Below are 14,361 nucleotides of genomic sequence, written 5' to 3' on the forward strand. Positions count from 1 at the left end.
TTTGCGTATAATGTATTTATGAAAGAAGTACATTCACTAGTTTCTGAAAATGTACCATGTTCTTATTTATAATTCAGAACCAAAATTTGTTGCATTGTTGAAACATATCTTAAACTTAATACATATATTAGGTGGGTAAAGGTTTGGAATATTTGTTGAAAAAGTATTGATATTTAGATTCTTTCTTCTGTTTTTAACTTAAAATTTGGATGTGATATGAACTTTAGAAAATATTACCTCCTTTAGCAAAACTCTTTTCAATAGCTAACAAGCCTTTATAGGAACGAAGGTTTATTCAGTTTTAATTAAGCCTTCAAAACTTTCAGGTTCTTGAAGTTTGTAACTAAGCTCTCATATTTTCCAAATTGGGCAAGAAACTTTATGAGAACAAGTGTTTTGATGTAATACATTATTGCTTCAAGTTCAGCTCAACTGGAAACTAACTTTTCTTATCGTGTGGCAACATTTTATTTTTTTCTACTTGGGTCTAATTAGGAAATAATGTAATAATGAGTATTAGTGGTAAAATTAAAAACAGAATTTGTCTCAAATCAACACGTTGATATCAGTGTCTGTCAAATATGGAAAGAAAATTATATATTGATCAAAATTGCTTATCTCATTGTGAAAAAAGGTGAGGATTATCTTTTTGCATTTAATAAAAAGAATACAAACTTATTTCAACTTCAGATGCATCCTTTAAATGCATCATTTTATGCGTTTATCATTTGTATCAGAGTCAGATTTAGATTTAGAGAGCTTATAACTTTGAGCTGTAAGAAAAGGGAATATAAAATCCAAATAAAGTATTAGGTAATGAATCTTTGAAAGGAGCAAGGCAAGTGTTATATTCTTCTTGCTCCTTAAGAAGATTTGAATTGGCTGAGATACATAATGAAACTGTTAAGTTAAAATAGGAAATAGTTGCTTAATATTTATGCTAACATATGTTAGCATATGTTATATATATAGCATTTAACATATATATATAGCATATAACATGTTAGTATAATATAGGAAATAATCACTTAATATTTATCCTAAAATATGAGTAGAGTTTTAGTTCATCTTTAATTTTAGAATGAATGTTTAATCAAGGCATAGACTTTCATTCTAGATTTTCCCCCCAGCATTTTAACTATATTGTTCTATTGTCTTCTCTGTTCCATAGTTTATGTTTGATACTCAGCTGTAAGTTTTATTGTTTTTCCTTAGAAGGTGATATGTCCTTGCTGTTTTTAAGGTTTTGTTGTTATCTTTGATTTTCGGCAGTTTGACTGCTGAGTGTGATTTTCTTTCACATTTTCCAGTATAGCCTTGGCTATATTCCCTGGGTCATTGAGTAATGTATTATATCAGTTTTGGAATGTTCTTCACTTTTTTCTGAAAATACTGCGTCTTCCTCATTCTCTTTTCAGCTATAGTCTCATTGGCTGTTTGATTCCAGCATGTCTCATGTTTATTTTTTTTCTCTTTTTGCTTCAGTTTGGATGTTTTCTGCTGATCTCAAGTTCACTAATCCTCTGTTTTGCTGTGTTGAGTTGGCTATAAAATCCAGCCACAGATTTCTTAATTTCAGATAGTGTATTTCTCAGTTCTAAAATTACTGTTAGATTCTTTTGCATAGATTTTAATTCTCTGTTGAAATGTTCCTGTTTTCATCTACTGTGAACGTTTTTCTATTTTTTTAACTTACGGTTTTCTTTAGATTTTTCTTCAAGTGCTTGTCTTCGAATTCTGTATCATCTGTGGGTTGACATATACATTATTTTTTCAACTGGCTATTGGTCACATATTGTGCCCTTTACAGTATTTTGTATCAAATACTGTTTATTATATGATCATAGAAATTGATGTAAATAGTACTTTCTCTCAATGTTATTTTAGAAAGAAATGATTAAGTGTTAACCCTCTCAACTACAAGTTGAACTAGGTGGTTTGAGTGACAGCTTTAGATATATTCAGTCTGTTCTGGTTTTAAATGTCTTAAGGGCCAGACATACTATGTTGCAGTCATTTCTCTCTGCTGTGGCTTTGTACTAATGTGCTGTGAAATTATTGGAGATTTTACTCTGCCATGTGGCTTCTTCACCCTTTCGCTCATCTTCCCTCTCAAGGTGGGATGCTTTTGATTGATAGCAAATATACTGAGGGGAGATTCATAGAAATTGTACACGGGACCTGGTAGGCACAGTTTGTTGCAGAGTGATGTTAACTCTTAACCACGACTATACTACAGAGAACATTATTTGCTCTATGTCCTGTTCCCTTCTCCTTTCCCCAGATCCTCTTATGCAATCCTAGCCTTCAGCAAATCTCCCAGAAGGAAATTTTCATGTGTGGGTCCCATGGGATTCCCATGAGCTATCAAAAACTATACTTGTTTCTCTTTTTTTAGTAGTGTCCCTCTCTCTAATTCTTATGTTTAAATGACAAGTCCTTTCAGAAATGAAACAATCAGGGGGCACAGCTTACCCAAAAACAGATTTCACTTTTCTCCTAGTTTACTTTTTTTTTTTTTAATCCAAAATTCTCTGTTCCCTTTAAAGATGTTGGGGCATAGTTTATCATTTTTTTCTCTAGTTGTTGTGAAAGCAGTGACTTGCTACTAGACTGGTAAATTAATTTTGTAAAAGTAAGAATAAAATTTAGAACCATATGTTCACTCTTTTATATATTGTATTTATATAAAGTCTGTGTGCTTAGATTATTGGCTTTTTTATTGAATATTAATATTTGCTGCTTAATCTACCAGGCCCCAAAATTAATCATTCTTCGTGTTTAGAAAAGACCTATCCCGATAACCAATTTTAATTTCAAAATTCCTTTTGGATAGTAGTAAATGAACTGAAATGGAAACAAAAATTAATTTTCCTTTCTCCTTTTCTTGTTTAGTGAGTGATAGTTGCTTCAGAAATCTTGCAGAAGATCGCAGTGGGATAAATCTCAAAGATCTCGTACAAGATCCTTCTTTGTGAGTATTTGGTTTTCAGTATTAAGTGTAGATTAAAACTTGGTGTGACTTTTCTCAGAGGAGTTGTAACTGAGCACTAATTTTAGGTTGAGTGATTTCTTCTTTTCTAACAATTTATGTTACATGTAATGAAGCACATAGAACAGTTTCAACAGAAGTGAAGTTAAACACTTTCTGTATAGATATAGAAGAGATTTTAGAAGAAGAGATAATGAGATTAATGATTGACTTTCAAAGAGTATCTACTAATGTTTGATGATATCTTACCAATGTGGCAGTAGATACTAGGCAGATGATTAGTAGTTTAGTTGCTTGGGGAGGCAAAATTGAATTTGTTTACATCAGTTTTATTTTTGAATAGCTTGCAATAATAATTTGTAAGTATAATTAAAAATGTAAAATAATTATTTATAATAACAATATACTTGAGTATACTGAATATATTTCTGATGTTTTACATTTGAAAGTTGTATGTAGCACAAGATTTTTGAGTTCAGCAGGTTTCAGTTTTTAACGTTCTTAATCATGTCAATTCCGTTCTTTATCAGAATGTATTTCATATCAGAGTATAATGTCACTTTCTGTTTCTATTTCATGAATCAACTTTTTTGCACTTACATATTAAACTGCAAATCATACATGCTATCTTCTGTAGCATGTATGCTTTAATAAAAGTTCCTCTTTTATTAAAAAAATAATCAATGCTAGTTAAGCCATAGGCAGCAGGGAAAGAAAATCAAGTGCTGACAGATGCTTTCCTTAATGATATTTAATGCATTCAGTAAAATATATCACAACAAAAAATTGGTCTTCCACATTATGTGTAATCTATATTCATACAAGTTTTACTAGTAATTCATTTAAAATGTGAGGAATAAAACACAAGAGTGTGTTGAACCCGAAGGTTATTGATTCCTTTAGTGATGGTCCAAGTCATTTTAAAAAATGTAGTTACAAGACAGAATGGTGAAAATGATTGAATATTGAAGTTATTATAATGAACTCATTGTTATAATGAGTTCAGGAATGAGTTTTCAATCCCAACTTTCTAAATTTTTTTCTTTTTAAAATGTCTCTCTTTTCTTCATTTAAAAGAATTGTCAGTACTCTTTCTACATGGTGTTTATTGAAATGAAGATTGACCAGTTGTCCATTCAATTCTATAAGTATTTAATGAAGAATAGAATTATTCTATGTGGATATAAATATTCCTAGTGAATGAATATTGAATAACATGTTCATGAATATATGGAAAGAAACTTTATAATATCACTGAAAGATTTCATCCACTTGAATGAATAAAATAAATTATTCCATTATTGTATTATTTATAAGGTGTATTTTTGGTGCAGTGGAATTATGTATCTTTTTAATGCAGTCTTTGTGGGAAAAATGTGCTTATATGGACTTCAATGATATGAAAGCTGTGCAGAATTACATTTGAATAATGGATTATAGTAATGAGTTATAGTATTTTGAAATACTTTGGTACTTCTTAGAATGTAGACTAGTATTCATCAGGTAATCTATCACTAAAATATGATTTTAATCTTAGTATTCTAAGAGAAATTTATCTCAGATCACTATTACATTGAGTGAACAAAATAATTCTTAGCCTGTGTTTTAAAGTAGTCAGATATCTTAGCCTAACATCATTCCCTTAAGTTGGCATTAGTCTCTTGGCATTAGTGTTGAATGTAAGAATTCAGTGAGCAAGAATTTGTCTTTGCCCTTAACACTTGGATTGGGAAAGAACTTTTTTCTTAATAAGAATTGTCAAAATCTACTATTAATGATTAATTCATTTTTTAGATAGATTTCTTGGTAAAATTCTTTAGAGAAAGTAATGCCTGGTGTGGAAAAGAATTATTTTTGGGGTTGTTATAATGGGAAATATTTTATTCGGAGTTACTGTTCTGTAGCAATATTTTGTATCTCTTGGGTAAGGATTTTTTTTAAGCCAGCTACCTCTTTTTCTGGCCTAGACTCCCAAACTCTTGACATAATTCATTACTTTGTTCTTTAATTCATGTGCACTACTGTATGGTTTTATGTGAATTGCTTTGGTTGTAACATTAGGAAATGTAACAGTAGGAAATATGTGAAAAATAACTTTTCTGAAAGAACTTTCTAAAAAAATCACTGGCGTTTAATGAGTATTCTGTTAGGCTACAATCCATGGGGTCACAAAGAGTCAGACATGACTGAGAGACTTCACTTTCTTTCCTGACAAGTGTAAGGGTTGCTAAAATTTTATGTTATTTCAATACATGTTCTAAATAAAAAATATTAATAGAATGATATGTATATTAAATGAATGCTCCATATGTAAATATGCCTGTCAGATTTGTATTATGCGTCACCTGCTTGAACTCCTGATGAAGAAAGGAGTTGATGTGTGAAGAAAACTGTACTTCAGTCCCTAATACTGTTAGAAAGAGAGAAGGAAAAAGTAGATCAAGCAGATCCCAGGCTAATTTGGTCAATGTGACACTTGGGAGTGGTATTGTAGAGTGTCTTAATCAGATAAGTGAGCAGGTATAAAATATCTGTAAAATCATTGTAGTAAAAGTAATTATTGTACTTGAGTGAACTGAGTGAGCTATATTGTGTGAACATGATGAAGGAAGGATGGTATGGGAGGAGGAAAAAAAATGAGAAAGTTGTGAATCCTTAAGCAAGACTATCTGGTCTTGGTACTAACTTTTTATCTGTTGTAATAATGAGAGCAGAGTCTGACTTGTAGCAAGATTGTGATGAGGGGAATACCTGAGAAGCTCTCTTCTTTGGGTAGTTACTCTAAGAATATTTGTTTCTAGTGTAGTCCTGTAGGTGTTACATATAAGACCAAGTAGAAGAACCTTTCACTTTTTTGCTAATAATGCACAAAAATGTTTATTTGAATTATTAATTTATATGCATATTAAATTTTGAAATAAACAATAATAATATTTTTATTAATGTTTTAATAATATATTGTATTTATGATTATAAGTATTTTTAAAATGATTTCCTCTGTTGTACGCATAGTTTGTCAGAATTGTTTTATAAGACTTCTTGTTTTAGTCGTGGTCTTCAATGGCACACTGAAAAATGTCAAATTTAGCTTGATGTCATCACCCTATTAGAAACATATCTGGGATACAGTCCATAGGATCACAAAGAGTTGGACATGACTGAAGCAACTTAGCATACCCACACATATAACCACATTAGAAACATATCTAATATGATTCATAATTTTCATACATAAAAGGAATTATTCTTAGCATGATACAGTTAATTTTTATTCTCTTTAAGTGGAGGGTTATGTGCTATTTAAATCATACAAATTCATTTATACTTTTTCTTGTTATCTATGTAGGAGAGCTGACTACTATATGGAAAAGAGATACTTTATATAACATACTTTTAAGTTATATCAGTTGTGTTCTCTATAGTTACAATTCTCAAAAATGCTTTCAAGTTCCCATTGTTTGGTGAAGATGAAAGATAAAACATAAAACATACTATCATATTTATGCTTTAAGGTTTTTTTTGCTTACTTATAAACCATTTAGCAGAGATAATTATTTGAACTCATACATTTATAGAAATTATTAAAAGCTATTTAATAATCGAGAGAAAATAGAATGAAAAAGACTAATAGAAATTGAACACTTAATTTTACTATTCATTGTGTTGATGCTAATTGTGTGTGTGTGTGTGGTTGGTTGTAGATGGATATATCTTGTTTAATTTGCAAAAACTCTTAAAAATTTACATCTGTTGTATATATGTGATGTGTAAATCAGTTAGAGGAAGAACTGTTTAGTTCAAAGAAGAATTGGCCATCTCCAAATATTAGAAATATAATTCATAATGTAGGATATTAGTATTTTTTTTCATACAGCAAATAGGGAAAGAATTTTGCAAAACATGACAATTATGCCAGTCTTTGTTATTTTTCTTTCTGTTGCTCAGAATATGTTTTCAGTTGTCCCAGTGATGTCAAGATTTTGAAAAGATTTTCCTGAGTTACAACCTCTTGTGATTTTTAAGTGAAATAGGAGAGATCTTAATTATAAATTCTGGATAAATTGTATTATGGATGAGGAATACTTCTTGTCAATATTCTTGGTATTTTTTAAAATTGTAAAATAAACATCACATGAAATTTACTGTCTTAACCAATTTTAGGTATACAGTTCAGTCATGTTAAGGATATACACACTGTTGCAAGCTCTCCTAGAGTTTTTCATCTTGGAGAACTGTAACAAAAACACGTAAAACATTAACTCCCTATTTTCCTCTCTCCCCAGCCTCTGGCAACCACAGTTCTTTTTGTTTCAATAGTTTTGGAATACCATAGAACTCTTGTAAGTGGCATCATACAATATTTGTCTTTTTGTGACTTTTTGTCTTTTAGTTAGCACAGTTGTCTCAAGTGAGTGTGTCAGAATCTCTTTCCTTTTTAAGGTTGAATAATATACCATTATGTATAAATATATATCACAGTTTGTTTACTTATTCATATATTGATGAGCACTGAGTTGCTTCTACCTCTTAACTGTTGTGAATAATGCTGCTCTGAACATGAATATGCAAATATCTCCTTGAGCCACTGATTTCAGTTCTTTTGGATATATACCCAGAAGTGAAATTGCTATATCATATAGTAATTCTGTTTTTAAGGTTTTGAAGAACTGCTATAGTGTTTCCTATAGTGACTGCAACAACTTATATTCCCTCCAGCAGCGCATATGTGTTCCAGTTTCTCCAATTCTTCATCAATACACACTTTTCTGTTGGTTTTTATTTTTTTTTATTTTTTAATATAGTAGCTGTCTTAATGGGTGTGAGAGATATGTTCTTAGTATTTTTAATTGAACTTCACTTCTTTCGTCTTTAAATAATTTTGATGCAGATAATCTACAGAGTAAAGTAAAATAAAAGGCACTCTCTGTGATTATTACTATGATTAAGATAGTTGGTACCTTGTAAAGTAAACTGTGTTGCTTATTAGTGAAATAGAAATTCTTTTTACTATCGTTACAAAGATTATAAAGTACAAATACATCCAGGGTAATTTTGTAACAGTAGCATTTTCATCAATTAATCTTTCATGTAGTGTAGCATTGGAGAAGGAAATGGCAACCCACTCCAGTGTTCTTGCCTGGAGAATCCCAGGAAAGAGGGAGCCTGGTGGGCTGCCATCTATGGGGTCGCACAGAGTCAGACACGACTGAAGCGACTTAGCAGCAGCAGCAGTGGTGTGTTGTATTACTTGTCTTGTATTACTACTGCTCTTGTGATACATAATCTGTAAAGGATTGCTTTTGGGTAAAATTTTTTTTCTTGTTTAATTAGAAGTTTCCAAATTGGAAGTGTCGCATACTAATTAAATAATAGCAAAACCCTTCTAGCTGAAATGTATTTTGATAGTACAAATCATTAGCGTTTGATCATTTAATGTTTAAGAGCAAAGATAAAATTCGGCAAAATAGTATTGCATCTAGTTGTAAATTTTTTAGATGTAAAAATTTTATTTACATATATATGCTTCTTTACAAATCATAGCACCTTTAGAAGCTGTTCTCATCATAGTTCTGAAACACAGCCTCATCCCCTTGAGTATACTTGTCTTCACACTACAGTCTGATTGAATGATATTTTGGTCCCTTGGATCATAACATTAAATATGAAGGAAAGGCAGGATTGCCGTCTGGAAAGCAATCATATCTAAATATAGCCTGTACTTATCTGCTGGTGTTAAGACAGGTTGCTATGGTGAATTGAATTTCTTAAAAATGCCAGTCAGCAGAGGGTAAACAGTGGTTTTTGAAGTAGTTATTTTCCATAGAGCTGTACATTCTCGTACTACAGGTAGATGATTTTAGTTAATTTTTTTATGGCCTATTTTTTAAATTTCAATTTTAGAGTATCATGGACCTTAATAATTACTAATCAAAACTGAAGCGTTTTTATATTGTTATCCTTTTTTTCTGAAGGTAAATTTCCTTTGATACGGGAATGATTTTTCCAATGACAACATTTTAAGCATTATTGATTATCCATTTTGCTCTGCTGCCAGTAGTTCTGCTAAATCTGACAGACCAAAGCTGTCTTGTCTATAATAATATATCTAACTGAAAGTTTTTATCCTTTTTAACCAGGTTCCTTTGTGGATTATATGATTATTGTACTATAAAGTGCATTTTTTTGGACAATATAGCTTAATCTAGGTTGGTACTCGGTATTATGGTTTTGTACTCTATGTCAGAACTGCAAAGACTTTGGATTTTATCTACTTTTAGAAGACTTTCTCTCATTTCTGTCATCCCATACATTCCTAAGAATGTATGTGGCAGATTTTGTGGGCTCATTTGTATAGAATTTATTTTAATCAAAGCACTAGTATATGTTCATTTTACATTGTTCTTGAAATTAAGGAACATCTGATTGAAGATGGATAATATCTGTGTTTCTGCTTGAGGCATATAGATGACCTGTCAGTGTTAGAATTTCTTAATGAAATAAATAACATATTGTTTAATTACTTGATTCTTTCATTTTCAGAGTATATGTTCATAAGTCAGCTAACTTAAAAAGTTAGTTTGTGATTTATTGGCATATGTAATTAAAGAGTATTTCTCATGGAATCAAGAAAGAGCAGAAACCAGGGCAAGAGTGGGAACCTCAAGGAATAGAATTAGGGCGTCTTTGCAACTGAGTTTGTTTCTCTCACCTTCTGTCATCATCTCTTTTGTTTTTTCTTGACTTTAGTCTCACTTATGACAGTCAGGCTTTCTCCATGAAACTGATGAAATTCCATCCTTATAACTCCATGGTCTGTCTTCATTTCCACTCTAAAACATAAAATCTCATGGAATAATTCTGTGATTTTGTTAATCTGGTCATGTGTCCAAACCTCATCCAGTCACTGTGGCTAGACGGAAATGGCAACCCACTCCAGTACTCTTGCCTGGAGAATCCCAGGGACAGAGGAGCCTGGTGGGCTGTCGTCTGTGGGGTCGCACAGAGTCGGATACGACTGAATCGACTTAGTGTGCATGCATGCATGCATTGGAGAAGGAAATGGCAACCCACTCCAGTATTCTTGCCTGGAGAATCCCAGGGACAAAGGAGCCTGGTGGGCTGCTGTCTGTGGGGTCGTACAGAGTCAGACACGACTGATGTGACTTAGCAGCAGCAGCAGCAGAAGAGGGGTAGACTATTTTGATTGACCTGTCATGGATAGTATAGATGCTTATGGTCAGAATGGTGGGGTCCTCTGTGAGAGAGAAGATAATCCCAGAAAAAGAGTGATCAAGCTAAGAGATGACTACTGTATTGATTCTCAGCTGTTCATTTAAGGACAAATTTATACATCATCAAGAATTATTTTAAAATAGAACAGTTGCTTGCCTACACATACCATATCAATTAGATAGGTATGGGCAGTAATAGCTGTAATAAGGACTGCCTAGTTCAATTAATTGATGTTAGTTGCTCCCTGCCTCCTGAGAAATCTGTATGCAGGTCAAGAAGCAACAGTTAGAACTGGACATGGAACAAAAGACTGGTTCCAAATCGGGAAAGGAGTATGTGAAGGCTGTATATTGTCACCCTGCTTATTTAAGTTATATGCAGAGTACATCATGAGAAATTCTAGGCTGGATGAAGCACAAGCTGGAATCAAGATTGCTGGGAGAAATATCAATAACCTCAGATATGCAGATGACACCACCCTTATGGCAGAAAGTGAAGAACTAAAGAGCTTCTTGATGAAAGTGAAAGAGGAGCGTGAAAAAGATGGCTTAAAACTCAGCATTCAGAAAACTAAGATCTTGGCATCTGCTCTCGTCACTTCGTGGCAAATAGTTGGAGAAACAATGGAAACAGAGACAGAGTTTATATTTTGGGCTCCAAAATCACTTCAGATGATGACTGCCATGAATTTAAAGGTGCTTGCTCCTTGGAAGAAAAGCTGTGACCCACCTAGACAGCATATTAAAAAGCAGAGACATCACTTTGTCAACAAAGGTCCATCTAGTCAAAGCTATGGTTTCTCCAGTAGTCATTTATGGATGTGAGAGTTGGACTGTGAAGAAAGCTTAGCGCTGAAGAATTGATGCTTTTGAACTGTGGTGTTGGAGAAGACTTTTGAGAGTCCCTTGGACAGCAAGGAGATCCAGTCAATCCTAAAGGAAATCAGTCCTGAATATTCATTGGAGGACTGATGTTGAAGCTAAAACTCCAATACTTTGGCCACCTGATGTGAAGAACTGACTCGTTGGAAAAGACCTTGATGCTGAGAAAGATTGAAGGTGGGAAGAGAAGGGGCTGACAGAGGATGAGATGGTTGGATGGCATCACTGACACGATGGACATGAGTTTGAGTAAGCTCTGGGAGTTGGTGATGGATAGGGAAGCCTGGCGTGCTGCAGTCCATGGGGTCGCAAAGAGTCGAACATGACTGAGCGACAGAACTGACATATACCATCTCAATTAGGTAGGTATTGGCAGTAAGACCAATAGTAAGGACTGCCTAGTTCCATTAATTGATGTTAGTTGCTCCCTACTTCTTAGTATTATTGCCTGCTTATGTAGTACACACACACAAATGTGAATGACTCAGATGAATTTATTACTTTAATTACAGCTGATTAGACAGCAGGTGGAATAACAGCACATTAATAACAGACATTACTTCTGTCTTTCCATGCTTCCTTCTTAAAAAGAGAAACTACTGCTGTCTGTCAGTTAAAAAGGGGAAAGAAAAAAAGGGGATGAGGAAGTGAAAAAGAGTCAAATATTCTCATTCCCCATTCCATTATGATACCTTAATAGAGGAATATTATTATAGAGGCATATGAAATTTTAACGAGAGCACTGACAGAGATGATTTAAAAAGAGAGGACCCTTGAAAAGAAGCTTTTATTAAGGAAAAGAGAAGTAGAAGAAGAAAGGAGGAAGGGAGTGAGGGAGGCGAGAAGGAATAACAGAGAGGAGAGACTGACTGATTATGAGAATGAATAGAAATTCGAGGGGTATGCTTTGCTTTTTAGAAACTCAGTTTGGCTGAAGATGAATCTGAGTCTAAGAGATTAAAACTAGTCATTAAAGCAGTGTTTTCATATCCATGTATTTTATTTATCAAGAACACAGTGATATATGCGACACTGATGGTCAAAGTGAAAAAAACCCAAATGGCTACATTGCCTACTTATAATAGCTTTATATTGCTGTGTAACAAATTACCACAGACTTTTGTAAAAACAACATATTTATTATTCACAGTTTGCATCAGTCAGGATTTTGGGTACAGTTTAACTGGATTTTCTTCTCAGAATCTCCCAAGATTAGAGTATTAAGTGTTAGCTGGTTGCATTTTGATCTAGAGGCTTGCCTGGTGAGGGTGCACAAACCTGATTCAGGTTGTTGGCAGAGTTCAGGACCTCATGTTTTACGACTGGATATTCTGGTTTTTGCTTATTGTTGGCTAGTTTGCGTCTACAGCTTCAATCATCTTAGCATCTGTTGCCTGCCTGCACTACTTCTGAAATTTTTTTTTCATATGACAGTCACACTTAATTAGTTAAGCTCTGTCAATTTAGAGATGTGAAAACTAGAGCTCAACTAAGTTGTAATTGATCTAAGGTCCTAAAATTACATAGTTATGGGCTTCCTGACAACCAGGCATTGCATTCTTTCTACTGCTAACCTTAGTTTTGACTTTCTTGGTTTTGTTATCACATTTTTCAAAATCTTTTCTCTAGTTTTATTGAGATATTATTGACATTCAGCGCTCTGTAAGTTTAAGATGTACAGCATAATGGCTTCACTGAACTTGGCTTCAGTTTGTGTTGCTAAGTTTATTAAAAATATGATGGACTAACATCTTAGCACTCATCTTCCAGGAACCGAGATTAAAATATTTGAAAATATTTTTAAATTTATGGCCTGTAGGTATTTGATTTTTGATCATTTAATTGTTCTCTCACCATGAGCTTTTATATATTTTTTTCTCAGTGTTTGTTAGGAAGAGGAGGAAAAGAATTTTTCGGTTTGGTTAATGTTGATATCTGAACAATGAGACTGTGAAGACTCATGAGACTGAAAGTGAGATTTAACACCTGCAAGGAAAAGCCTTAATGAAATAATGACAGTTTAGTCCTGTATATGAACCCCTCTCTGGGTTTTTCAATGGAAGATTGTTGCCAGTGGGTTGGGAAGACAAACCGGAAGGTAAAGAAGCTTGCTAATCAGAAATCTGCATAAGTATTCTTCCCTAATGAGTTTCCTAGGAAAAGCTTGCTTGTGACTCAGCCCAATTTAGGAAGAAAATAACAAAAGATAGGGGAGACCTATTTGTTTGTTTCTAGATGTTTTAAGAGTTCAAGCTTTTAGAATACTGTTTTTTGAGAGATTATGGGTAATTAAATTACCTCTATCCACATGGGAAAATGTCCTTAATACTAGACTGTTGGATAGCAGTTTTAAGGAGACCAGCCCTTGCCACTCCTTTCCAGTCCTCCCTGGTCACTGTGGTGAATAACTATCCTAGTCTTCTTTAACCCTCTGAGAAAAAGTAAATGAAAGTTTAGAAGGAAGCCTAAATTTTAAATTTAGGGTAATCTATTTAGGTGGGAAGGCTAATTGAGCTGATTGAACTTGTTTTTTTTTTCTTCCCGGAGCCCTCTATGGTCTCCCATGTGCTCTTCCTATATGTTGCCTAAACTCCTGTCATAGATTTTTGTACTATATTATCATTGTCTGTGTATGTACTGTGTATTTCAGAATAGATTATAACTTTCTTGAGGCCAGAGTCTGTTCATGTTTAATTGCTGCCACCTACCATAGTAGACCCAGCCAGATATATTTCTTAAATAGATAAATGAATGTGTGATTTAGTGACTAAGCTAAAGAATCGGTGATAGAGAGTAACAGACTGAATGTGCAGTGAATATACACTGGCAAAAACTGCTTTCCTCCCATTTTTCAGGCAGTTCTGATATCAATATTCAGTCCTTTGCTGGTGTTCAATATGAAAGCTTATTTTCTGGTGACCTATTAATAGCTGTATTTAAACTTGGACCAATATTGGTTCCTTCTTCAGCTTCAGGATCTTTCTAAGTGTGTATTAGATAATGAGAAACCTAACTTCATGAGCAAAAAGGGTATGATGACCTTGCTAATCCCCATGGTTTTGATTTATAGGTACTTGCTATTCAGAATACTGAAAAGATACAGCCAAGAAAGGCTTCTGTTCTTGATGAAATCGAGGAAGATCCCTGAAATAATTTTCAAAATTGAACCTACTTTCTGAAGTTCACTTTGAAGACAACTCTGATAGCATAATTTTGTACAGGAAAAAAAATATTTTTAGTAATTCAGTCTAACTT

The 14,361-nt window shown here is 33.3% G+C and overlaps 1 protein-coding gene across 2 annotated transcripts in view; it reads left to right on the top strand.

Moving 5' to 3' along the window:
- The window catches only part of GPHN (gephyrin), a 547,726-nt gene that overhangs the window by 129,002 nt on the left and 404,363 nt on the right, over positions 1 to 14,361 (top strand). For both annotated transcript variants that reach the window (XM_052647154.1, XM_052647155.1), the window contains exon 2: positions 2,896 to 2,974. In XM_052647154.1, coding sequence (XP_052503114.1) covers positions 2,896 to 2,974 — 79 coding nt within the window. The remainder of the gene's footprint in view (positions 1 to 2,895; positions 2,975 to 14,361) is intronic.

The sequence above is a fragment of the Budorcas taxicolor genome, chromosome 10 (assembly GCF_023091745.1).
Source record: "Budorcas taxicolor isolate Tak-1 chromosome 10, Takin1.1, whole genome shotgun sequence".
NCBI lineage: Eukaryota > Metazoa > Chordata > Mammalia > Artiodactyla > Bovidae > Budorcas > Budorcas taxicolor.